The sequence below is a fragment of the Nanorana parkeri genome, unplaced genomic scaffold (genome assembly GCF_000935625.1).
Source record: "Nanorana parkeri isolate BGI_ZX_2015 unplaced genomic scaffold, ASM93562v1 scaffold26, whole genome shotgun sequence".
Lineage (NCBI taxonomy): Eukaryota > Metazoa > Chordata > Amphibia > Anura > Dicroglossidae > Nanorana > Nanorana parkeri.
Genome location: NW_017306294.1, coordinates 1,066,904 through 1,094,782, shown reverse-complemented (window position 1 = coordinate 1,094,782; position 27,879 = coordinate 1,066,904). Strand labels below are relative to the sequence as shown.

The 27,879-nt window shown below is 42.6% G+C and overlaps 1 protein-coding gene across 1 annotated transcript; it reads left to right on the top strand.

The window, feature by feature from the left end:
* Positions 1-3,303: 3,303 nt before the first annotated feature.
* TMEM209 (transmembrane protein 209) lies at positions 3,304-23,827 on the top strand. Its single transcript, XM_018565911.1, has 15 exons — positions 3,304-3,433; positions 3,814-3,955; positions 7,114-7,172; positions 9,579-9,710; positions 10,833-11,074; positions 12,650-12,854; positions 14,596-14,771; positions 17,096-17,167; positions 17,257-17,353; positions 18,398-18,523; positions 19,296-19,393; positions 19,674-19,788; positions 21,120-21,217; positions 22,758-22,831; positions 23,668-23,827. The coding sequence occupies exons 2-15, from the start codon at positions 3,816-3,818 to the stop codon at positions 23,723-23,725; spliced, it is 1,692 nt and encodes a 563-aa protein (XP_018421413.1). The 5' UTR covers positions 3,304-3,433; positions 3,814-3,815; the 3' UTR covers positions 23,726-23,827.
* The last annotated feature ends 4,052 nt before the right edge of the window (positions 23,828-27,879 follow it).

The window sequence follows — 27,879 nt, the reverse complement described above, 5'->3', positions numbered from 1 at the left end:
TAAAATGAATTCTGGGGGGACTTTGAATACTCAGTTTTCCCATGCAATGTCCACTTTAACTTATACATACAATTATCATGAGGGAAAACACTGTAATAGAATCCTATAAGTGTGAAAGCATGAACTGGATGAGAGGTCCCTCTGGTGGAAAAAAAGAAGTATGACATGACAATCTTGTATGTTATTGTAGTAGGATGCAGGGGGCTCATCCAGGGAAGGCACAGTTTCCGTGGGGCCATGTGAAACAGAGGAGGAAGTAGTAGACTGTTTCTTACTGACAGGGTCTTTGAATTGTGGGGAGTGCAGCGGTGATGAGGCTGGCCGTTTGGAAAGCTTCTTGCCCTGGACAAGTGTGCCTGAAGTGCTCTTCTCCATGTCTGAGTCAGAGCCGTCAGCTGAGCGGGTGTCTAAGGCTGTTTTCCCTCGTGACGTAGCAGTGCCATTTTGTCTGCTGGATGAGGGTGACATGGGATAGAAGTCTGTCAGTCTTCTGGGGCCTTTCTGTTTACTTTTGCCCCTGGACATAATGCTGATCAACGTCCGCACCCGGCCGGGTGTGAAGAGGGATCGATCAGATACCTATATCAGCTGTGAGTAGCTTTGATTCAGGATACCGAAGCGCTGCTCCGGTTTATGCGACCATGTTTGTCCGTTGCCTAGCAACCCCATTGACACTTCTCACGTCACCGCATTTGTAGACCATTCACACTTCTGGCGTCGCCCAGTAATACATTATACAGCAATGCAGATTGGCACCAGCTATAGAGGACTACAAATCCCAGCAATACATTATACAGCAATGCAGAGTAATAACATCAGCTACAGAGGACTACTAATCCCAGCAACACATTATACAGCAATGTAGAATACCATCAGCTAAGGTCTAAATCCCCTGTGTTATCTGGATAGTGATCCAGAAGACCCCTACCAAAAGACACTCTGCACTCCCTACCGTACGATTAATGGGACAGGTCTGGACATCGGCCAAACGAGCATTGGGGGTTGCCCATCTAACTAGTTATACCCCTCTGCGGCAGAATGGCAATCTCCCGGAACTTCTTCCCCTGCGGGGTACAGTTGATTGGACGAGTGTCAGGGTACTGTCCGTCGCCCAGCTGTACCCCGATGGAGAATTGTGTACCTTTGAATATTTGTCCTCCACATTTGGGCTTTCCCGTAGATGTCACTTCCAGTTCCTCCAGGTCTAACACGCTCTAAGGTCACAGTTTAAACTTGGCCCTCCTAAATTTTCCCCTACCAAAATTTTTGGATGCTGTGTTTTCAGCTGAGCACACTAAGGGAGTTATCTCCTTCATTATCCACAGAATATATCGTACACCTGAATTTCTATTTCGTATTGAGTACAGGGCTGACCCTAACTGCCCGAAGTGCAATTCTCACCGAGGCTCTTTAATTTTTTTACTATGGAGATGCCCTAAGCTAGTATGGTACTGGGATGAGGTTTTGGATGTCATTAATTCAGCTTTTAAATCCTCATTAACTAATTCCCCACTTGTTTGCATTCTGTGCATTATTGATGCCCCGGATTTAGCCTCCTATACGACTGTGGCCATTAAACGAGCCCTATTCACTGCGTCAAGGCTGGTGGTGCGTAAATGGGTCTCCTCCTCTCCCCCCACTGGAGCTATGGCTTTGTGAACTGGATAGGATGGTTGACTATGAACGTGTCACTTTTCAGCAGAGAGGTAATATGAATAAATTAACTTCTATGTGGTCTAAGTGGCTGTCTTACCGTGGACAGGCGGCGCCTGAGTGAACAGTCTGTATATGTATCCATCTCCTGGGGTCTACTCTGTATGTATGTAATGCTAGGGCTACACCAGCAGCTGTGGGTTGCGAGAGGTATAAGGTATACATAATACTTCTGTATTGTTTGACATGTGGCGATTGCTTTCCAAATGTACACCTCCTTTTTACTTTTGTTTTCTTTTCTTTTGTATTTGTTTTAAAAAAAAATAGAATACCATCAGCTATAGAGGGCTACAAATCCTTGCAATACATTATACAGCAATGCAGAATAATAGTATATGAATTTGCTACACACTCTCTGATGCTGCTCTGCTCCGGGGTGCCGGTCTGATGTCTAGGAGAGTCTCACGAGGGGTGTTGAAGGTCTCAGGAGCATTGTGGAGGGTCTCAGGAGTGGGGCGAATAGTCTCAGGAGGAGATGTGCAGGCCAGCAGAAGCTCTGTAAACAGGCGTCGTGTGGTTCTCAAGACTGTGGTGAGATTCCCAGCAATCGGGGGACCTAAGACAAATAAAAATGCTAGTATTGGTTTTTGGTATTAGGGCATTTTCATGATTACGAGTACTTGAAAATGCCCAGTATCGGTGCATCCCTAGCTGAAACTGTTTTCCTAAAGGCTTCACCCTGTGCTCATCAAAGGACTATGTTGGCACAACAAGCAGTGAGTGGCACCAAGCATCCCCAATGACTGCCAGTGCAGACGCCCCATGTTCTCAGGAGAAAATCAGTGGGGTATACAAGCATACATCCAGGAGCTGCCTCAGCCTTCACATTCCCAATCATGCTCAGATTCCTCCAGGTGACACCGAGAAGCCCAGGAGCCGTAGTGCAGGCTGGGAGAGAGTGATGATACAGACCTTTCCTCCCAGCAGAACAGAGGAGGCTGTGTGCACCACTACCAGCTATAGCTTCGCTTGCGCACCCCTATGTATGCCACCCCTCACCCTCTATTCCCCCAGCCGTTGCCTTTCCTCTTAGGTGTGACACAGGCGCTAAACCAAGTGCGCAGGCAGCCCCAGCCAGCTGCGAGCTCCCGAACCTGGCAGAGCAGACAGCAATTTTCTCAGAAGGGCAATTGTTCTGTTGCGCCCCACCCCCCCTTCAGCCACTTCTTCACAGCACTTGTAGTCCATTGACAGTTCTGATGTCACTGCATGATCATGGTTGCCATGCTTTGCTGGCTTCAATACATAAAACAATAATAGCACATTGTTTTATTAATGTGTATTTATTTATGGAAAAGCTGGACTCTGCCTTTAAGCGACATCATTCAGTTGGTTCTGGTATGTCCCTTCATCCATGTTGCACCTTCTCCTTCATACAACCCACCAGCTAAGTTATGACTCCGCCTCATGTGGTCACCTGTTATGGTAACACGAAGGGGCGGTGACAGAACTTCTACTATCAAATAACATCCAATCATCTTTGCCATACAGGTTAGAGCACGGAACTACTAACTGACGTCACTGCCCTGCGCACTAGTCTGCCTAAAGCCCGCCTACAGCATTGGTCATGTGATTGATACGTCACTCCAGTCGTCCTGTGATTGGGTGTAGAGATGCTTGGAGAGGTGTAGCGTGGATTGATGGGCTGTTCGTAGCCCGCCACATTCGGGAGGAGAGTGCCTGTGTTCAGTGTGGCGGTGACCGGTGCGTTTACTCTACGGTACAGCGTTATATTGGGGTGAACGTGTCATCATATGCGCTCACCGCTATCTCTTCTCATGGCTGCCTCTGTCACGAGTTAATGTAACACAACACGAGTATAGAATGGAATGTATTCCCATTAATTGTTCTCAGCTCACATGGTGGGCTGAAAATTGGACGATAGGAATTCATTAGATGTACCAGATGAGCTTGGGGTATGGGCAGAGCGTATGAGCACACCTCTCAGGGTGTAGTAGTATGGTCTATCATGAGAAGTGGGATGGGCACGATGGGAAGCAATGGGGGTGTTATGGGGGAGTAGTTCTGCCTGGGGGTATTTGGTTGTGTATGAAGTCTGGTTAGGAAAGACCCATATACATTCATTTTTATCTCACCTAGGAATGAAGACGGAGGAACAAAATCTAAACATGTCATTTATTGACACCACCATCAAGATGAGGAAACAGGCAAACGCCAGGAAGTTTGTCTTGGCCAGCGCTCTTCTGAATGTGTCTCTAGCAGGGATTATTTACACCGAGATGTGAGTATTATAGCTGCCGTCCATTTCTTAGAATAGAAGACATTTCCAAAACACAGATATATCACCGCACAACAGCCCACACTGGACCCCAGGCTGAGGATCCACTCCAGTTCTTGCAATTTGTTGAGACTGGGTGGATCTTAACATTTTTGGGAGTGAGTATGTGTGTGAGAATGTCAGTGTTTTTGAGGGCCCGCTCACACTAGTACAGTATGTCTGTCAGTGTTTTTGAGGGCCCGCTCACACTAGTACAGTATGTCTGTCAGTGTTTTTCAGGGCCCGTTCACACTAGTACAGTATGTCTGTCAGTGTTTTTCAGGGCCCGTTCACACTAGTACAGTGTGGTAATTGTACAGTCCAGTGCATTTAAGGCACTGTGCCATGCAATTGCACCTACCCTGCGTTCTGGTGCTGAAGGTGTGTTGCCATTAATTTGAGTGGTGCCACAAATGCACTTCCTGCCCATAGTTAAATCACCCACACAGGAACGCGCATTATTGCCGTGCTGTGTGGTGCCACTTGGGTTGCGACTTAATGATCAGCGACAAATATGGGTCCTGACGTTAGAGGTTGAAAACTACTGCTTTATATATATATCTATATCTTTATAAATCAGTGTTTTGGAACTGCCTGTCATCTGCTCCTATTCTACTCGTTTGTTTCTACATTGTGATTCAGCCCACAGATTGTGTTCATTATAAAGGAGATCTTGTATTACAGCATACCGTTTTCCTTATAACATCAGCACTATACTATTTATCGAAACACTAGGAGGGGACAGAATCTGGAGCAATTGCCTATGGAATCCAATCAGCTTTTAGCTGAAGGTATAAGCTAACTGGTTTCCATGCACAGCTGCTCCAGATTCTGTCTGCTCCAGTTTTAGTAAATTCCACCCCTAGACATTTTTGATATACAAATACTGGCTTGCTGTAACAAATCCCCCTATATCCAGGGTAGGCAAACTCTGGCCCCCCTAGCTGCTGTTGTGAAACTACAAATGTGAGGGGAGCCTACGCCACAGCTAGATTCAAAAGCATTAGAAAAGCAGTTTTTCTTACACTTTTTAATCCATTAATGTATTAAAGGACATATAAATGGGGAGGGAAGGTTATAGGTATATAGTATGTAACAAAGCAAGTATATAATGGTCAGTCCCCTATTATTATTTATAACATTAATTATTATTAATGTATTAAAGGGTTTTCCCTGGAACATGACCTGGATGTTATGTGAAGGGTTGTACCTAGGAAGCGCTCCTGTCCTAGATTCTTTCATCATTGTTTCCATTAAAATGTCCTTCCTTCTACTCCTGAATGCCACAAAGCTCACTGACCCATCACCTGCCTATTATGTCACCTTTATGCTGCACCTCTAAAGGTGCCCACAAACCTTGCAATAATCAAACGATATTCGCGGGAAATCCCCCGATCATACGATTATCGCAAGGTGTTTGGAAGGCGTGCGACCGTTTCTACTGTATGGTCGCGCGACTTTTGTCTTAGGAACATGTTTGAAAACCCGTCGAGAATCTGACGATTCCCGGCGGGTGTGTGGTATGCTCGTAAGATAAATGCCGCAGGTGCCAGTGTGAGCAAGTGCACACTGCCCGTTCAGCATTGCGGTCATCGGAAGCCCGCCCCTCAGCGGGGCGGGCTTGCGATTATCGCAAGTACAAACTGCCTGTCCAAGATGGGCAGATTGTAAGTTTTTTTAATTACCTTACAACCATCGCAGGATGAAAGTCTTGCGATGGTTGTAAGGTGTGCGGCCAGCTTTAAGCACTGGTGCAGGTAGACTTTTGGTCTCTGAACTTAATTTTGACGGTAAACAACCTTAACTGCCAACATACTGGATGAAAAAATAGATGCCTCCCTTTTCTACCAATAGGGGCAACTAAAACCAATCCTCCATGATCAAATAAATATCTGTGCACACCATGCAATCCCTCCTTTTGCCTCTTTAGGCTATTTGGAGAGCTTGCATTGGACTCTGGGGCTCAGAGTCGGCTTCGCGTTCTCCTGTTTTATGCCAAGAAATCCATTCTTCTGGTATGGAGTAGTCCTGAGGCTCCTTCCCTGAGTTGCTGGAAGGGCATATTTGACCACTTGCCTCTCTATAAGATCACGTATGAACAAAGGGGCAACCCACTGTGCTTTGCACGTATATGGGGTCCATGGTTGTCTTCTACTGATACGACTGTTGATCTTTCTTGATTTCTCTCTGGAAATGGTGTCGGTATGCTATTGCACCTTCTCCTGGTCCTTTCTTGCTTGTATCTGAGACATTGTCTTACTTTAATTTCGGATTCTATTGTATTTGAGACAATAAGCACTAATAGGAATGTTTGGTTAAAGGAGCACTATGAGGTGAGTGAAAATGACTCCTGCTCATAGTTCGAGCTGACGTGTGACAATGAAACTGTCGCGCGTCGCCTCAATAGATCGGGAAGTGAGCGAACACATACTGTCGCTCGCTCACTTCTCGATCATCTCCCTGCAGAGAGCGGTGACTTGTCAGTCACTGCTCTCTGCAGGGATTCACTCCCTCGCCGCTCCGATCCTCCAGCTCCGACTGGAGGAACAGACGGGGAGGGGGTGGGCACAGCTGGCTCTGCCTCTAGATAGGCGGAGCCAGCTGTCACTCGTGCAGCTGGGTGGATCTCGACAGCATTGTTGGGATCCGTCTCGGTATACTGTGAGCTGTAGCTCGCGATATACCGAGCTTTGGGTCACGGGAGGATGCTAGTATACGTCTTCCCGTGACCCTTAAGAGAGCTATGGGGAAAAACACTTACCCCATAGTTCTCTTTCTATCAAATAAATTCAATAAAAAGCATCTTTAAAGAAAAATAAAATATCTGTGCACACACACAATGCGATGCCAGTGCACTGCTGCCTATACATTACTGCCCTGCAAATAGAGCACAGGGATTGCAGTGGCACTTTCTACATTAAAGTGTCCTGTGTTGATGACTGGTGGTGGTCACCAGTATATGCAGCAATCACATGTAACTCAAGACATAACCTCAAATGTGTCTATTTATGGCTGCCTGCTCTTTAGACTTGTGCTGTAGTTTTGTCGTCCTTTCCTGAAGTGTTTAAACCGAAATCAATTGTTTGCCATGTTATGACTTTTCCTTTTCTGAATTTCTTAAGGACTGGTAAAACTGTTGGAACATATTTTAATATTCCAGACTGGCCATTTTGGTATTTTGGTAAGTTATTTGTATAGCTTTTAAGACTTTAAAAAAAACATTATTTTTTTTCACGGTAATTTCTGTAAGGAACTTCCGTTTAATGAAACAGGATTTTGTTTCACAGGGAACTTTATCATTTTAAAGGGAACCATATATTGGTTTTCTATACATTGTATTCTGGTCAGGGCTAAAATAAAAAAAATTATATTTTTAAATAAGGTGAATATGAAAAATGACTATGAATAATATGTATACAGACAGCAAGCTTAGACGCCTGTTTAGAGACCTCAGCAGCTGAAGCTGGAATTCACAAACACAAGTAAGTTAGTCAGGGCAGTAAGTCATTCTCCTTACAGATCTGTTTGTGAATTTAATGAGGAATATGTCAGAAAGGAGACCTCTGCTCCTGTGGCCGATTGTTAAATAACTCGGTCCTCTAGGAATCCTTTCTCGTGAATGATAGCAATGCTTCTTTTAATTTAATTTTTTTTTTACAGGTAATTTTTCCTGTTGGGAGTGACATATGGGCACGTCATAAATTTGCATGCAGTCATGGGCAATTTTGGTCATGTAACTGAATGCCCAATAAACATTAGCCTTGTATGTCTGTCTCCCAGCAGTACCTCTGTAGGTGCATTTACCCTGCTTGTCCTAAATATGCCTATGATGTACACTGCCTATGAGCCTGAAACCAAGCAGAGTGCCTCATTTATATTTTCCAATATTTAGTTTGAACTAAAATGTTTTTGAGCTATTCTTTTGTAAATACATTAAACATGTCACAAATCTGGGAGATTCTTACTGGGCCTATGATGAGAAAAAGCATAACCAGGGGTTGGCTTTGGTGAAACATGTCAAATGGGCACCGGATCCAGAACTACAGACAGCTTAAGTTGTGTGCAAATCTCATCCTTGCCTGTAAATGTCAATCTTGGCAACAACGTTTACTGGAAAGGTATATAATGCAGTCATCTATATCTGGATTTAAGGTGCAGCTTTCAATGAAATTGGACTTTTCAGTAATGTTGAAGGTATGCATGAATTCCTGAAATATCACAATCTACAGCAGTCATAAAATGTTTTAAAGAAAGCTTTTATCAACAAAAATCAGTCCTTTTTTGACTTTGCCTAGGTTATTATGATCATCCATCTCCTGCAGGCAGGAGGAGGTATTTACTCAGTCTTCTCTCCCTCTGGTCTAACTGCAGCACTGTTACTGTAGCCAGGGGCTGATCTATGTCAGACATTGTGATTACAGCCAAGAACTGTAGACTCTAGGTTTTACATTACAGGGATTTATGCTAACCCCATAACATTCCTGAGCAAAGATGGCTCCATCCTTCTGGAGAGAAAATCAGATGAAGGGATTGTCGTGGAAATTCTGGAAGGTAATCTGTAGGGATGCACTGATATATCGCCCACCGAAACATATCGGCCGAAAATGGCACTTTTGGCAAAATGCCGAAAGTGCTATTTATCTGCCGATTATAGCGGCGCATCCATGTATTCTCTCCTCCACGCTGGGTGCTGCTCTGTGTCCCAGTAAGGAGGAGAGATACTGTCACAGGGGCCGAGTGCAGCAGGAGGAGAGCGCTGTGAACGACCGGCGTTTCTCCTCCGCGCACCTCTCAGCCTCCTGTGACAGATCAGAGGAGAGCGGTGTGTGGGGGCGAAGACAGCCAGCACTGTCACAGAAGGCTGGCGGTGCGTGGGCGGAGTCAGCTCAGCCTCCTGTGACAGCTGTCAGGATGGAGAGCGGGTGCAAACACTCAGTGATCGCTGAGTGTTTGTAAATAATTGAAGACAGAGTATGTGTACTATATTCTCAATATGAATTAATGGGAGCCACCTCCTGTTCAATTATGATTGTGGTTATAGTAAACATACTCTGTTCTAATGTTTATGAATGAACAGGAACACTCACTATAGAGGATTCCTGTTCATTTATAACAGGGGATACAGAAAAAGAGATTGAGGACTCTGTGTTCCCAATCTCTTTTATTTTAAAAGGGAAATATCGGGGGTCTGTTTGTTTCGGTTTTAAAATGTTCATTTCGGTATTTGTAAGCATTACACTTACACATTAATTAGCATGCATGCTCTTTACATACAGTGCTAGATTCACTTGAAAGTAATGTGCATTTTTCATTATATGCTCAGTCTGAGTTGCGCAGGGGTGTGACAGGCTGACTTTGGCAAAATGTTGGACACTAACAGCATTGATGTATTTTAGGCACCAGAATGTGCCAGAGCATACCATGTAGCCTTACTGTAGCTCAACATTTTATAAAAGTTAGTCCTTGTACAGCTCAAGTATGTGTTTTGGGAGTTTTCTGGCATGGTGTATATGCAGTTGTTTACTGTTAACCTTTTAGTGTCATCTGTCTATCGCTGACTTTTCAACTGTGTGTTTTCTTTCACCAGAACTAGCACTTGCTTTACTGTTTAGTGTGAACGCATTATTTGAATTTTGGAGGTACTTCAAATACACAGTTTCGTCTTCATACATTGCTTTGAGCCCTTCCCAGCAGAAGCTTCTGGGGATACCAAAGTCATGTAAGTCTTTGCTTTACACATATCTATGTTTTCTGAGGATAGTTGCCTTGTTCTAGTGATAGATGGAGAGAAATAAAAAAAAATATATATATATATATAATATATGAAATTGTGTCAGTGCTTACTGTGTGGTACTTTGCTTCTAAGGTTCCTTTTTTATTCTTTTACAGAACATTGCCTTTTGATAAACAAAATACATGATTAAACAGCTTTATTTAAAGTGGAACTGTATACTTCTCTCCTCGAGCCTTGCAGTGTTGGTGTCTAATGTATGCAGTGTCTGCATACATTAAAAATACTAAAACGTTAAAGCATCATTTAATTCATTTCTGGGGGGATGCCCCTGCCTCCATTTCTACCTTGTATGTTCCCACACAGACTTCAGATGCTTTGTGGACCTGTTTTCCACTGGCTGGCTTGCTGGCTGGACTACAAGCGCAATAGAGATGAATGGGAGAGCCGAGACAACTGTCCCATTCATCTCTTTAGAACTTGCTGTTGTGCACTACAGAAACACAGGAGAATGACGGATAAATGGATGTTAACGCTGTCCAGCATTGCAGAGAGCCAGGCAATGGGAAGCGGATCTGCACTGCATCTGGTATCTGTGTGGGGGGTCTACAAGACAAGTTAGGAGGGGGGGGCAAGCGGACACCATGGTGTTGTATATGATTTTGGGTTTTTTTTTTCCCTGCAAGTACCTATTGTAGTCTTCAAATCGCTATTTGATAGATGGTAGAACCCTTTGAGTCCAAGGCCAAACTTACACTTAATGTTGTTAATTCTGCTGATGTAGAATTAGTGTGTAAGCCATGTCACTCCTGATTCTTGTCCCTGCCCTCTGTCAATCAGCTTCTTTGTGCCTGAGCTTTACTAGCAATTGGAATCCCTGGCATTTGATTGGTAGTAGAATGAGCTTAATCTCAAATTTGTAAGAAGCCCACATACAGTGTGAGACTTAATAGAGGCATTTGCAGATACCACAAGGTTGTCTGTGGTTACCTTAGAAACATATACAGCATTGGGCCAGGTCAGATTCGCTTGCTTCCCCATTTTCTTTGAGTATAGATGCTTGTTTTTTAGCTATCATTTGAAATGAATATGTTGCAATCTATTTTGCAGTTGTGCATTCCAGCCCGCCGAAGGAACTGACAAAAAATACAACGCCAACACCCCCACCTTACGCAGGCATGCAAGGACAAAGTGTACTGAGCTATAGCCCTTCGCGGTCACCCAGCACAAGTCCCAAGTTTTCCTCCAGTTTCATTGGTGGTTACAGTCCTCAGATACAAAATGCTCTGTCAAGTAGCAGTAGCTCTTTTACTTCATCTGTGCCATACACACCGAATAGCAGTTACTCTAAGGTAGGATGTAAATTTATATTAAATCTATCCATGAAGTTCTTTTATGTTTGTGTTAGTTGTATATCTACATACTGAGCAATTTGTTAGGAACACCTATTTATCTTATTTATGCAATTATCTAATCCACCAATTAGGTCAAATCATGCAGATATTGGTCAGGAACTTAATGTTCACCTCACCCACTAGAATCTATGTAATCTCTGCCATTTTTCACAATGGCATGCTTGTTGGTGGCAGGTGGGCTATAATTCTGTAACTCTTGATCTCCTTGGATTTTTATGTACCACTTTCTGTAGAGTGTATGCTGAATGGTGAAAAAACTTTCATTGAGTGTCCGTTCTAAAAATGCCTTGTTGATGGGAGAGGTCAAAGGAAAATGTCTACTCTGGTTTGAGCTTGACAGGCTATAGCAATTTGATTAACAACACATTACAAGTATGATTAACACAAAATTGGAATGCACTTCAAACTTTGGGGCGAATGGGCTAATACAGCAGGAGGTCACATGAGGATCCGCTCCTGTCAGCGGAGGACAGAAAGCTGAGACTGCAGAGGGCACTGGCTCACCAAAACTAGACTGTTGTAAAGACAAAGCGAAAGTCCTCTGAAACTGGTTTCATGAACTGAGCAACGAGTTCTTAAGTGGCTTTCCCAATCCTATGATCAGAATCCAATAGAACATTTTTAGGATGGGGTAAAAACATTCATAGCATGAATGTGCAGCTGTCAAAGCTGCAGAAATTGTGTGATGCACTTTTGTAAACATGAATCCAGAATCCTAATTTAATATTTGCATAAAGTTGAATCCATGCCACTTAGAATTAAGCTGTTTTGAGAGCAAAGGGAGGCCCTTTCCAGTAGGATTGTAGGGTTTCTAATAAATTGATAATTGGTTGTACATATACATTGTTTTTAGATAAAAATGTTTTATTGGTTTTGTCCTTTAAGGTGGTTATGTCTCAGCTCTACTAATACTTGCCTTAATACTTAAGGAGAACTATGAGGTGAGTGCTTTTCACTCCCGTCATAGTTCTAGCCGACCTGTGACAATGAGACTGTCACAGGTCGGCTGAGTAGATCGGAAAGTGAGTGAACACGTACCGGCATTCGCTCACTTCTCGATCCTGTCACGGCTCTCTGCCGTGACAGGGGAGGGGCTGGATTCCCCGCTCCAATCCTCCAGTGCTGACTGGCGGAACGGACGGGGGAGGGGACGGGTACAGCTGGCTCTGCCTCCAGATAGGCAGAGCCAGCTGTCGCTCACGCAGCTGGGTGGATCCAGACATAATTGTCGGGATCCGCTTCAGCTGCGGCGTCTCAGTATACCGCGAGCTGTAGCTACTCCTACAGAAGACATATTGCAGGTGGAGGGCAGATGTTTAGGGGGTGGTATATTTTAAGGGGTCCACATTTGTCCAGTGTTGAGCTTTACAGAAGGCAATTTTTGTGCTAGATTTTTATTTTATTTTTTAAGTATACTCTTGAAATAGTTACTAAACCTTAAGGCTGGAGGTATGTCTTCAGTCTGAGCGAAGGAAATATAATTTAATTTATATACTTTTATTTTGCTTCCAGATACAGAGTTATAGTCCTCCTTCGGCATCACCACAGTATCTTAGTACTCTTGGTCCAGTGGAAAGCAGTGGATTAAGATCTCGCTACCGGTGCTCACCATCATCCTACAATTCTCTAACAGACCCAGAGGACTACATAACAGACCCCAAGGTATTGGACGCTTTTCTTCGCAGTGAAGAGGAAAAGCAGCACCGTTCCCAACTAGGTATGAAGCTTTATTGTGCTTGTTAGATAAATGCATAACTACATCTGGTGCAAAGACCACTAATTTTAAAACTGGCTTCAGAATGATGCCAAGTCTGCAAAGCTGCCAGATGCAGAAGAGTATTCGGGCTTTGTTTCACCCATGCTGTCAAGGAGGTAACGCAGAGGTGTGTATTAAGCCATGCCCTAAAGGAGAACTATGGGGCAACCTTTTTGGCCATAGTTCTCTCTTCGGGGTCACGGGAGGACATATACTAATGTCCTCTGGTGACCCAAAACTCTGCATTTGCCCGCTATACGCTGAGAGCGCAGAGCTGTGCCCCAGCTGGGACGGATCCCGACAATACTGTCGAGAGCCACCCTGCTGGCTGATTGACATGACAGCAGGTTCTGCCCGCCCCCCTCCCCTGTCTGTTCCTCCAGTCAGTGTTGGAGAAACGAGGGGAGGATCGGGAAGTCAGCAATCGGTGGCATGTGTTTGTTGACTTCCCGATCAATAGAGCCAACCTGTGACAGCTTCAGTGTGTTTTTCACTCCCCCATAATTCTCGTTTTAAGTAACCTTTCGTTCCTGCCAATTGGGTGACTCAGCCGGTTATCTAAGTAATTTTTAATAACAGATTACAAAAATAATGTTTATCAAATATAAACCATATGTTGTATCTATTTGTAATGAGCATTAAGTTTTCCTTTTTGATACCTGCAGTTTTGGCAATTTTTGTTTTAAATACACTGCCTGGCCCAAAAAAAACAAAAACCACACCACCTGGATTTAGTTCTTCAAATGGGTAAGAGCTATAGGGGTTGCTTCAGTCGGTCAGGTCTAGGTTTCGCAACGTTATGAGGCCAAAAATGTGGTCAGCTGCATACCTCAATATATTGAATGACCAAGTTTTCTATCAATGGATTTCTTTTCTTCCCTGATGACATGGCATATTCCAGGATTCATCGGGTTCAAATTATGCAAGAGTGCTCCTCCAATAGCCGGTTGCCATTCTCCATTGCTGTATAATCATGGGTTGATGGGATCTGCAGTCCTCTATTGCTGGTTGTCATTCTCCATTGCTGAATAATATGGATAGAGTTACAGTTCTTCATAATTATAAAGAAACTGCCCTAAAATCATGAATCTGTATTATTTTAGAAATAATGTCACATGCCCCTTAAAGAAAAAGTATCGGTAATTGGTATCGGCGAGTACCCGAGGCTATATATCATACTGGTCTTGAAAAAATTGTATCGGGACGACCCTATTTTTTGTTGTTATGCTCCCAAATATTTCATACTTTTAAAAACACAGCATCTCTCTGCCTTTTCTGAGTAGCAGCTTGGGCAGGGATGTGGCAGGACATCCCTGCCCAAGCTGCGAGGGAGTAGTGTAAGAAAACAGTGTACTAGTTTTGGAGCACAGCACTTTTACATGTGGGAACAATGGGAGATATTAAGAAGGTGGAATAAAATGTAAATGAATGTGTGGTTGTCTGCATCTGTTCAAAGGTATTTATAGGAATTAAATTGACGTAGATATTTAAATATACAAGGCGAGAGAGGTAAAAATGGCATTTAAGCAAATATGACACTTTTTTTGTTTTCTGACATTAGTGACACTTTAAGTCTCACAACACACCTCAAACGTCATACATTGTGTTTTTTTTTTGTTTCACTTTCCTGTACATATGAACAAAGCTATTCTATAAAGTTAGACTTTTCACTCTCTGTTTATAAATGCTTACATGGATACAGGAAGCCCGGAATCTAATAGTCCTTCGAACAGCCCAACATTTTGGAATTATAGCCGCTCTATGGGTGATTATGCACACACGCTGAGGAAGTACCAGTACCAGTTGGCATGCCGGTCCCAGGCTCCTTCCGCACATAAAGATGAAGCTGATCTTGGTTCTAAGCAGGCAGCGGAAGAGGTATAGTAGGAAATAAAGCTCTATTGATGACATCTTTTACTGTAGAATTGTATCCTCCTGGGTGATTTCCTCTGGTCTAAAGAACACAATCTTTAGGATGTGTATGCCCTGTGCAGCTGTGCCATTTTTTTTTATTTAATTGTCCTTTCTGTTCAACAACCCGATAAAGGTCTGTGGGGAGATCGTTAGGGAGTAAAGAGCCCAAGGATAGGTCAACTATTTGTTTATCTAAATGACTTTAAGATTCAAATATGTAATGTAATGCAATGCACAGGCAACTTCAAGTAGAGGGATGGCTGCATGTTAAGATGATACGCATCATCCTTTTGCCTTTTGAACAGCTTATCTTGGCTTCCACATGCAGCATTTATCTATACTCAGCCCTTTATGACCCATTGTGCTACACATAATTTTTACACGTAGCCATCTATCTACTTGCAGTTGCGTGTGCAAATACATTGAGGGGATTAACAAAGCTTCCTCCTCCATTTTAACAGTTTAGAAAATTGCAGTGAGCGGCGTGCACAACAAAATCGGTAGACCTGTTTCAGATCCATTTATTTCAGAGTGAAATAGAAACTGTTGCCAGATCTGCACCTAATTAACAAAGGGATCGGAGCAAATAATTTTTTAGTATAGATCCCTACCAGATTGGACCTGGCGTACAGGATCTGAACTGTCTGCTGGTAACCTGTCAAGATACTTCTAGTGGGACATACATAGGCAGAAAATAGAGAGCAATGTTACCGGAGAGTTGCCCTCTTCTACCTTTTACCTTATATTAGGGATGCACCGAGTATTTGGGCAAGTACTCGTACTCGCCCAAATGCTCCGATGCCTAGCACGAGTACTTCCGATATCAGGAAGCCGGGCAGCGCGTCATTACACGCTGCCCGGTTTCGCGATTGACCAGGAAGCGGCTCCATGCTCTCATCACTTTCGATGAGAGAGCATGGAGCCGACTTCCTGGCCAATCAGGAAGCCGGGCAGCGTGTAATGACGAGCTTCCTGGCCAATCAGGAAGCCGGGCAGCGTGTAATGACGAGCTGCCTGGCTTCCTGATTGGTCGGGAAGCTGGCCTCGTGAGTTGAGCTTACCTTAGTATGTGCAGCCTCTCCAACGAGAATGCGGCCTTCGTCCGGTACCCAGCCGGAGCCGTCTAATGACGCAACACCCTGCTTTCTGATTGGCCGGGAAGCTGGCTTCATGCTCCCTCGTCATCTCATGACAAGAAAGCATGGAGCCGGCCAATCAGAAAGCAGGGCGTTGCGTCATTACACGCCGTCCGGCTTCCCGATTGGACGGCTCCGGCTGGGGCCGCATTCTCGCTGCTGAGGCCCCCGGGGGTGACAGGCTGCACATACTAAGGTAAGAGGGGACTTTCTTGGTAATCGGGAAAGCGGGTGGCGACTCTTTACATGCTTCCCGGCTAATCAGGAAGCCAGGTGGCGAGTCATTACACGCCACCTGGCTTCCTGAATGAGACTTCCGTTACTCGGTAATTGGTATCGGCGAGTACCGAAAAAAAATTATCGGTACCAAAATACCGGTATCGGTGCATCCCTACCTTTTTATATACATAAAATGTAGAGGTGCACCGAAATGAAAAAAATGTCCAAACTGAAATGAAAAAAAAAATGTCGCGCTGAAACCAAAAATGTTTTGTGGTTTTTTTTTTTTTTCAGATTATATTTTATTTTTATAAACTTTTAAAATATTTTTTACTTTACTTTTAGGGGTTTGGGGGAAATATTAGACCCCTGATATTTTCCTTTTTAAAAGCTGTCTCCGCCAACACTGCCACTCTCTTGATCTGTGGCACGAGGCAGTGCGGGGAGGAGAGACGCCGGCCGCTCGCATCGCTCTCCTCCCGCAGCGCTTGGCCACCTGTGACAGTTTCTCTCCTCTCTGCTGGGACACAGAGTAGCGCCCAGTGGGGAGGAGAGAAAAAACGGATGCACCGCTTTTTCGGCAAAAAAAATTGCTCTTTTGGCCGATATATTGGTGCATCCCTAATAAAAAGGCCAGACAGCAATACTGCAGCTAAAAAATATGCTGGTGTATACACCTGCAGCACACATAAAAATGTCAACTGCTCTAGCCATTTAAAACTAATACAAGCAGTGTATTGTTGGGCCATTATGAAAACAATATTCCCCAGTTCAGTCCTTGCATGGAAATTGCTCATGCTGCATGATTACCAGCCTAGAAGCAGATTTGAAAAGTCCTCTTTGCTGATCAGTTTGATAATTGCTGAGGTTTTTTAAATTTGCATGGATCTATACATCATGGACATGTATACACATACTCTTATTTCACTACAGATCTGGGCAAGAGTTACAATGAATCGACAGCTGCTGGAACATATGGATTCATGGACAGAGAAATTCCGTAATGTATGTTGCTGCCTTATATGTGCATTTATGATTTAATGGTTATATATTATTTAGCTCTGTTTCCATACAAATTTTTTATTTTTTTTCAGTGGATGAGCGAAACTATTCTGGTACCTTTGGTCCGTGAGATGGAGTTGGTGAACCTGCAGATGAGAAGGCTTGGGTGTCCTGAATTACAAATAGGAGGTAATCTTATGTAACCTGTGTGAACATTTTTATTTGTTTATTTTACTTTGTATATGGGTAAGAAACATTAAATTAAAATCCTAGAGCAGGACTTATGAAGTAGCATCAGATCTGTACATTGTTTTAAGGTGCTTGCAGTGGTGGTGATTACCATCTCTGCACCCCTGATTCAGTCTTTTGAGTTGCATGCATCATTTATATATTTGTCAGAACAATAGCAGGTTTTTCAGGATTCTCTGGCATAACAGAATAGAACCTGGCTGCTAGGTGTGTTACTGGATCTTTGGATTAGGGGCATGGAAGTGAATGTAATTGCCACTATTACACATTCCTCAACCCATTCTGGAAAGAAATTAATAAAATACACACAAAATAACACGTTACCCCCCATCTTCCGAGTTTAACTCCATTTAAAGAATCGCGTATAGAACTGATATTTATATCTGTTTATAAACTTTTATACCTGTGAAAATATTTTCACTCCAACAACTTTTCTAATTGATACACTCCCAGCACATTATATAGCAAAAGAAGGATTCAAAGCCTTCTGTTCTGCTGCTCCTAACGTGCAGCCTGCATACTAGATTGTAAAAGATCATCAAAACGCCATCCTTGTGCCCTCCTTTTGTGGAGGTCTGTGTCTAGTCCCCTGGGCCTGAATCATGTGGAACTTCATTAGCCTGCATTGTTGTAGCGCCTGTTCTGAGTTCTAGTGTCAAAGGGATGATGGGAAGCAAATATAAAGACCGAGATTAGGTAATTATACTGGCAATACTATGTCATGGTGGTAAGGGGGGAAATATATTTTGTATATAATGGCATGAACCGTGCACATTGCAAAGCCTTTGGGTTTTCTTCAATACAGGAGTGGTCCATTATGTTCAAAATCTAAAAGGATTGCGGCACCACTGTGAGACTTATTGAAAACTCCCCAATACAAGTGAAATGGCAACAGTTTGGATCTCTTAGCTCCTTATCAAGCCAGTGAATAAGCAAATTGATACCGTGTGTATAATATATAATATATTTTTTTAATTCTTTCAGAATCAAGCATTACCAGTTTAAAACAAGCAGCTCTGGTGAAAGCCTCTCTTATTCCAACACTGAACGCCATTGTGCAGTATCTGGACATCACCCCGAATCAGGAATACCTATTTGAGCGCATTAAAGGTAAAACTATTGGTTGTATTATTATGCATTTTTTTTAGAAATTATGGTATTTCTAGTGAGGCAGTTGAGTTTATTAGCTTGCTTTACAATGTACATTATGTTTTTGAATATAGTAGGGAGGGTCAGAATCTGCCAGGTTTTCATTGCTGTCTGTGCCCCCAGTGGGGAGATTCACCCTTCTATTGGTTCTGATAACCATTATCAGAAGGACTGAAATTAGGAGAAAATGACTTATTTCACATTTCTGCTGGAACAGAAATAAAAGGGTAGTCTTTTAATGTGGACACTTGTTCTAGTGACAGCTAGTATACATTTGGAAAGTTATTAACAAGTGAAATCAAGGCTTTTTTCCAGCCCTGTACTTTTTTTAAATGTGACCTTAATGGGGTTATTCACAAAGCTGCCGAAGGCAGCCGAGTGAATAACTGAGCTGTAGTGAAGTGAGCCGAACAACGTTCGGCTATTCACTACGGCACAGTACGGCTGTTTTTAGGAGTACACCGGCTGAAATCAGACGTACACCGGCTGCACTTCGGTCAGCTGAGCATGCTGTCTAAGAGGATTTCCATTCCTTGTGAGAGATTTTATCTTGCTTCCTATTGTGACATGACAGGAAGTGCAGGAAAATCGACCCAGTCAGCAAAAAAAAACAAAAACCTGACGGGTTTTTTATTCAAAACGGCAAAGGTTTTCCTTTTAAATAGTTTTTATATTTCCCAAAAGAAAAAGAAGGTATCGCAATATATTTATAAGTGGATATTTTGTTTTCCAGACCTTTCCCAAGGAGGGTGCATGAGCTTTTTCCGATGGAATGGAGGAGGCGAGTTTAAAGGTCGCAAATGGGATACTGACCTTCCCACAGACTCTGCAGTATGTTCTGTAGTTTTGATTTAAATTTTCTTTTGTAATCTGGGTTTCATGGACGTAGGATTTTTTGTGTGTAAATATCTGAAAGCTGATGCAGTGTTCTTTATATGGCAATGTCTGAAGTTTACCGTTTGACTGAATAACCAGCGTCTCTCGGTGAGGCCAATTGTCAACGTATTTCAACCTTTTCATATTTTTCTCTGTTGTAATGAATGCCTTTTAATATGTGACATGTTTAAAGAATGTTTTTTAATGACCCTTAGCTTCTTTTCCCCATTTTCAGATACTAATACATGTCTTCTGCACATATTTTGACTCTCGCCTACCTGCGCACCCTAAGTATCCTAATGGAAAAACTTTTACCTCACAGCACTTTGTGCAGACACCTGATAAACCAGGTATGAGCATTTCATTTTACTGAACTGTGTAAAAAAAAAAAGAGGGTCAGTCATGTTTGAAATAAGAGGGTATGCCTTGTGCATTCCAATGGCTATACAATTTTAAGCACTTGGGACCCTAAAAACTTCAACAATGTTTCCATCTTCTATGCCTTGCTCCTTTCACTCTGCTGTTGCCCCCCTTCCCAGCTACTATGTCAAAGTACACTTCTAGGTGGCCTGCAATAATTGTGTGGAGTAAATACATTGTATCTGCTCAATACAATTACTTGAAGGCTTTCTATATTGAGTAAATACAATGCAAGAAGCGCTTCTACTTAAGTGACCGCGCTAACAAATGAGTACTCACCATTTGCGAGTAATTTGAAATGCAAGGCTCAGGGCCGGGCTGATGTGTATGGGTCTCACACCAGCAGCCACAGAAGGGAAGGAGCGTTTGTTGGCGGGTGGGGGGTGGATAGGCGGCTAGGGAGCGTTTTCATGAGAGAGGTGGCACAGTGGTGAGTTTAATTTCCCAAATTCGCCTGGGAGAAGTGGATTTGCCCTGTAAATAAGCGTCTGCTTCTTTGTAAAGTGGCTTTCAACTGCTCTCACTATCCGCTCCGTAAAAAAAAAAATCTTCAGCTTGATTTCTTTTTTTTGGGGGAGACGCAAGGATTATACTCCCTATGTGCAAAATGAGTAGAAGACCATTTGGGTATAACTAAACCCAGAAATGTAACATATTGCAGCTTACCAGTCCTTATATGTGGCTGCATTAGTTCTCATTTTCCCGGCTAAGAACATTCAGAAGTTCAGCTTAGGTGGCTCTCCCTATGGATATAGTGTAGGAGTGGTGCAGCCACACAGGTATATGAAGTGGTATTTACAGGATTACTAGGTGAAAATAAAGGGAAAGCCTGGTGGATAACAGCACAATATGCTAAAATTTCCTTCATACCAAGTCACACACAGCTTTTTTAGCGAGTTGGAGAACTTTTGTATGCAACAAAAGTTTCTGAAGTTGAAAGACCCTATAATTGCCTTCTTGGATTACCCCTACGTGGCCTGGGTTTCAGATCAGGGTAGGAAGTGGCTGTGTTTGGCTATTCTAAGTTTGGTACAGCCTAATTAAACCCTGTGTTTACTAAGCCAGGAACATATTCTTACACTATTTGTAGATTGCTGTGAGGCCCAGGAATTAAAACAAACTGCAACTGGTTGGTTATGAGGTTGATCCACTTTATATTTTTCTTCAGCCATTTTAAACAAAATTTGCCCTTCAAGTCCTATTTGTCATAAATCAGAAAATTGGTCATTTATGAGCTTTCATGTTGTTGTTACCTCATCAGATACCTCAAATGAAAATGTGTTTTGCATCCATCAAAGCAGCATTAATCCTCCACATTTTGAGCTGGTCTACCAGAAGCACATTTATAACCTGCCAAAGGTATTTATTGTTTTCTTTATTTTTTTAATATTGGGTTGTTTGACAATGGTTCAGGAAAAACCATTGACTAAATGGCAAAGCCGGTCCAGTCCTGTACTACATTTACTAATAAAAGTTTCCCTATCTACCTGCCTAGACAGCCAGTAGAGCCCACAGTGGCAGATGCTTGCTAAAATACAACTCCAGCCAAAAGCTTTTTTTTCCTGCTGATAATGATCAGACAGGGAGCAGGACGATCCTCCTGTTTTATATTCTTGTGACTAAAGACTTTTTCCCCAGTCGCCAAAGCAAAAAGAAAATAATTATGTCTGGCATTTCATTTTAACTTCATTCAAATATTTGAAGCCCAAAAAGTAAACAAATAATATGTGCAAAAACCAACTAAGGAGCTTCGGCGGAAGACGGGGCCTTCCTTTTCCGCTCACAAACGGCTTTTTCGGCCCCCTCCGTCCTCCGAGAAGGGCGGTAAGTTTCCAAGAGCCTCTTCCTCGCAGTCTCACACGCGTCCCTGGTAGCCGAAGTCTGCCCAAGCCTGCTGACAAGACCCCGTCCGCATGAAGGTCTCGCCCCGACCCGGGGGTGGGGGGGCGCCTTCGGCTCTTTGCGGACTTCTGGGTGGCTCACGTCTCCGACACCTGGGTTCGGGAGCTGGTGTCCACAGCTTACAAGGTCGACTTTCTTTCTCGGCCGGGTCACAGGTTTTTCCCGTCCAACACGCGTCTTTCCCCTTCACGCCTGGCGGATATGCATCGCGCTGTGGCGGACCTCTTGTCTCAGGGGGTTGTTGTACCAGTTCCGTCCTCGGAACGCTTCCAGGGGTTTTACTCCAATCTGTTCACGGTACCCAAGAAGGAGGGGGTTCGGCCAATTCTGGACCTCAAGCGCCTAAACACCTTTGTGCGGGTCCGTCGCTTCCGCATGGAATCGATTCGATCTGTAGTGACGTACCTTCGCCCGGGGGACCTGTTGGCCTCTATCGACATCAAGGACGCTTACCTTCATGTGCCTATTTGCGCATCTCATCAGCGATTTCTGCGCTTCGCGGTGGGGGACGAACATTTCCAGTTCTTGCCCTGTGTCCTTCAATGAACGGAGAGAAAAGGGTTTTACGGTGAGTACAAAAATCCTATTTTTCTTAGATTAATCGAGCGCAGAAGTCCCTGTAGATAATTCCATTTTAACTTGCTGCCTCTATTGCCTGTTGTAGATATTGCATATATCTGTAACCTGAGCTATATGCCACAGATGGTAGGACGTAATACAACCAGAACATGTCCAGTATAGAACATGTCGTAGAAATCGCTTCCTTAATTGAATGTTCCGCAGTTTGCACATGTACTCAGTGAAACATCTTTGGTTTATTAAGTGTATTTATTTATTTTATTTTTTTCGCACTGTATCTGTCCCAAAATTCTATCTACAAATTTACTCTGCTAGCTGACTTGCAAGTCCACATTTTGCACAAAATCTTGCTGCAGCTTATGACATGAAACTTATCTATGGCTGCATTATATAAAGGCATTTTCTTTTGTGTTTTAAGGGAAGGAACAATTTATATCATACGTTACTAATGTTCCTGTACATAATAAAGACCAAAGAATCAGGAATGCTTGGGTAAGTGTAGCCACACTACAGTCTATGTATTTGCACAGCTATACAGCTCTAATTGGTGATTGTTTTAACCACTTCAAGACCAGGTGTTTAGACCCCCTTCCTGTTTTTTTTACATTATGTTAGGAAACATTTATTACCCAGTTTTTTGGTAAAATATAAAAGTCAGGGTCACGTCGGATAAATAGACACCAAACATGTCAACCTTTTAAAATTGCGCGCACCCGCAAAGTTCAGTTGGAGTTCAGCTTTAACCCAGAAGACCAATACTGTCATCACAGCGCGTTTATTCATAGAGTACCTAGTGCAGGGAGTTTTTCTTGCGTCCTCTCGTCAGTGCCACACTGCAGCAGTAAGAATCACCTAGCTCGGAGAAGAGGCAAAGATAAAGAGGACACCCTCTGCATGCATTTCCATTTTTTGTGTTTAGCACTTCGCTTGATTTAGGAATCCATAGAATTATGCGGAGGGCACTGCAGGTGTCACTTCGTGGCCTGTGTAAAATGAAGGTGCAGTATCGGTTCTCTGTTATAATTGGGCCCCTTAGTTGCTTCTGTCTGAAGGTTTCAGCAAAGCACATAAGGCATTAGCTAGTGTACCAAGTGATGACTGGGCATCCATGTCTGCATCTCAAACGCATCATGGTCAAAATATAGATAGAAAACATTGAGGGGAATTGATCAAAACTGGAGTTTTGATCCATTCTCCCATTACATTTAAATAAGTTCTATAATGTGAGTATAACAAGGTTTTTGCGTTTTTGTTGTACTAAATATCATGTAGTGGTTTAACTAGTCTATTTTCACAGTTTTCTTTTTTCCCCCCCCAAACTCCTCTAGGAGAGTCAACCTTGGATTATCTGGAGTGAATATATTGTGGATTTTTGGCAACCATTAATAGTACAATTTTTTTTTATTTATGAAGCATATTTTTAGAACCATCTTCTGATCAGGACCTACAGGATCGCAACAGAGGCCTTCAATGTAATTCACTGACAACTTGCAAACTGTTAAAGGGGTTTGAACAGATGACCATGGGTGATTGGCTGTATATAAGCACATGGCAGGTTTCGCTGCAACAAGAGCCTGTTGTGGTTAGTGTTTATGAGGCCCAATAGTCCATAGAGCCGGAGCTTGCAATGGATTAAGCTGTCGGCACTTGGTGAACATCCTTCCTCATGTGAGCACGAAGTGAAGTACATGTCAAGCCAAAACTTTGTTTTAGATAGTGGGGAAGGATCAGAACCCCTGTTAGGTTTTTACTGCTATCTGTGGCTCTGTTAGAGAGCGTTCTACTCTTGCTTTCATGATGATGGCAGTTTTACAAGCTAGGCAAAAAAATGCTGACTTAAGCTCATGTATTCCTCTAATCTACTGGAAAAATGTGCTGCAGTTGGTTAAACTGTTACCAGGACAGTAAGGGGAAACCTTTAATGAAGCCCTGGATAGAAGTAATATGTGACTGCTTCCGATTGTTCTCCATCCCTATACAGTACTCCATAAAGTCTTTCTTTTTTTTTTTTGGCTGAACCTACACTATGGGGCTGATGTATAAAGACTTCTCCCAGCATATATCTCGCAGATGTGTGGTATTACAGCTGCTAGAGCAGCATAAAATGCCCTATGCTCCTTTTTGGTACTACCTTGCGGCTGTAAAGCTATGCGAAAGGCATGCACCAAGCTATACACTGGCGAAGCCTTTATACGTCAGCCCCACTTTTACAGGAGCACTTGAGTTGGTCAACTTTGTTTGCTGTTTATATCTAGTAAGGAAATGTGTTTTGTAATGGTTATTTGCAATGCATCAGTACTATTCATCTTCATTTCCTTGGAAATGATGTCTGCGCTGTTTTGAATAACAAAATGGTGAACATTATGCAAGTGAGAGAGTTCAGTATTTTTAGCACTGAGCATGCTTGCATTGTTCAGGATCTATGCTAGATTGTGTGTTTTTGGTTTATGAATGAAATGATTGCATTTTGATTGCAAATGTGCTTTGAGTCTGAACAGTATGTTTGTGTAACTCATACAGGTCATTTTGAAAGTGCCGTCCTTATTTTATTAGTGATTTTTATCTGATCCATTCTCTGATTTATCAGAATCAACTTTTTGTGAAAGAGCTGTGTGCGCGCCTGTCTAAAATAAACTGGACTACTTTCCTTATTTTTGTGTGTTGGTGTTTCTCCTATTATATTTCTGCATTTTAAACTGGTTTTATAAATAATACAATTGGGGTTTATAGTTAATTAAACTTCATTTGTGTACCGTAATTGTACTTGATGTCCATAGCCTTCTCCTTGGCTACATCTGCTTGTTAATGCAAAAAGCCAGCGAGTCTAGACAGAAATCTGTGACCACTGTCCACACCAGTAAGGTGAAGGAGGGCATCTGCAAGTGCACAACACATAGAACCTTTAAGAGGGTGAGCTACAGCAACCGACCAGGTTTGAAGAACAGAAAAGGAGGCTAAATGGCCAGGGAATAACAGAACTCGATGGCTGAAGTCTGGAAAAATATGTGATGTGGTGTGACAAGATTGTAGTTGTAATTTTGGTTTAAGTGGCATGAATCCAATTCTCCAGCCAGTTTTATGTTGCCAATTAAGGTAAACCTGCACCCTCACCCTTTTTTGTTTTATCCAGTGCTGCTTACCATTTACCATTTACTATTTAAACCATAAACATAGTAGCGCAGGTTTGCTTAAGGCGGTTGCTGTTGTAATAGTGTAGGCAAATGATTTATGGCACAATAGCCTCATAATGCCAATCAAGCATCACTCAAATGACCTGGGTATTGTGTGCCCCTTTTATAACTGCTGTCTACCCCTTTTCCATAAAGAGCCAATCTAATATATTCCATCCAATCAAATCAATCTATCCAATCTAATCCATCCAATCTGCCCATTCCAAACTACTCTATTCAATCCAATCTGTCCAAAGTACTCTACCGTACCCTAATCTAATCTGCCCTGTCCAATCGAATCAATCTATCCAATGTAATCTATCCAATCTAATCCATCCAATCTGCCCATTCTAAACAAATCTATTCAATCCAATCTGTCCAATGTAATCTACCGTACCCTAATCTGCCCAGTCCAATCGCATATTTAAAAAAAAAAAAAGGTAGTGCATCATTTAGGAGTTTCAATGAGATACAAAGGGGTGAACAGCTGATTTAATGAAGGACAATCTCCTTGTGGGCGTGAAATAGCAATTCATGAAGGAGTGTACATTTTGCATAAGGTAACGGCAAGTCCTGTAGAATTCCCAATAGACTCATCTGATGGGTGAGTAGGATTGGACATCCCCTTAGATCATGGAAAACATGTGGACAATCCCAAATTGGGTGAAGAATAGGAGTTTGCAGTAAGTGAAATTTAGAACAGGATGGGGATGTCTCAGCAAATGTCGCCATTCTATGAGGGGTTAGGTACGCTTGATGAATAATTTAAGTTCGATTTTCGTGCTGACTTGCACACACACCTTGTTTGGACTCACAGGACAGTCACGGGCCAGACTGGTTTTGTGTAAGTTGTAGAAAGGATTTCAGGGCACTCTTGAGATAATATGACCCAGGGACAAACACATAGATCTGCTTCTCCAAAGGGGTACATGGCAATCAAAATGAATAGCTGCAAAACTTAATTCTTTAAGCTGTGGGCCTTTTTCCATTGGGCTGCAAATGTGTGTACCTTTTGTGCTGAAAACAAGCTCCATTTAGTATTGTTCTTGTCAGACCAACCTGTTAACAGTATAGGAGGAAGTGAGCAGTAATTTAGAAAGGAATGTTAGTGGATGTCATTTATCTGGATTTTGCTAAAGCAATTGATACAGTACCCCACCAGTATGCTTAATTTACAAATTACAGGCTATTGGCACTGAAGACATTGTATGTACATGGTAAGAAACTGGTTACAGGTATGGATCCAGATGGTAGCAATAAATAGCTCTGGAATAAAGAGCTCAATTTTAATGTTTACTGATGGTACTAAAATATGAAGGGCAATAACCTAACATTATAGAATTACTACAGGAAGACCTTGATGAAATTGAGGGGTAAGCAGCTAAGAGGCATATGAGTTTCAATATCGAAAAATGCAGATTTAAGCACTTGGACATAAAAAACAAACATACAGTCATAGCCAACAATATTGGTACCCCTGCATTTCTCTCAGACAATACGCCACTTTGTGCAGAAAATTGTTGCAATTACAAATGTTTAGGCATTTTCATGTTTATTTCTTTTGTTTGTATTGATATGACAAAAAGTGGAGGAAAAAAAAGCCAAATCTGACACATTCCACGCAAAACTCCAAAAATGGACTGGACAAAATTATTGGCACCCTCAATTAATATTTGGTAGCACAGCCCTTGGAAAGAATAACTGAAATCAATGGCTTCCTGTAACCTTCAATGAGTTTCTTACACCTCTCTACAGGAATTTTGGACCACTCTTCTTTCACCAACTGCTCCAGGTCTCTCAGGTTGGAAGGGTTCCTTTTCCCAACTGCTTCAGATCTGGACTCATTGCTGGCCAGTCCAGTACTTTCCAGCGCTTTGTCTGAAACCATTTCTGGGTGCTTTTTGATGTGTGCTTTGGGTCATTGTCCTGCTGTAAGACCCATGACCTCTGACGGAGACACAACTTTCTAACACTGGGTCCTACATTGCACCCCAGAGTAATAGTTCATACTATATAGGTCCACTTTAGGTAATCGGACTTTGTGTACTCCCAATGTGCACAGTGTGACGTTACAAAACTGAACTCTTTGTTTAGCTGTGTCCTGTGACTAGATCATATGTAATATGCAGGCTATCACACAGGCATTTTATGTTAAATGTAATTAATTTGTGACAGCTGGGCAATCTAACAGGCTTGGTTCTGTGATCCGATGACAGGAATGATTAAACACAGCATGTAATGGAGATTGGTACAGCTATGACTTGTGGTTTCCTGTCATGCCAGTCAGGCCTTCGATTTCTTTACTCAGCTGACAATCCTGCTTTCCTTTCAACAGAAATCACACGTAGTTTACATAACCTATTTTATATA

Bases quoted from the DNA above. Each gene is read 5' to 3' on its own strand.
- TMEM209 (XM_018565911.1), top strand. From the start codon at position 3,816: ATGAAGACGGAGGAACAAAATCTAAACATGTCATTTATTGACACCACC. The intron at 3,956-7,113 runs GTGAGTATTATA...GAATTTCTTAAG, and splicing joins GGGATTATTTACACCGAGAT to GACTGGTAAAACTGTTGGAA. The intron at 19,789-21,119 runs GTATGAGCATTT...TTACCTCATCAG, and splicing joins GCAGACACCTGATAAACCAG to ATACCTCAAATGAAAATGTG.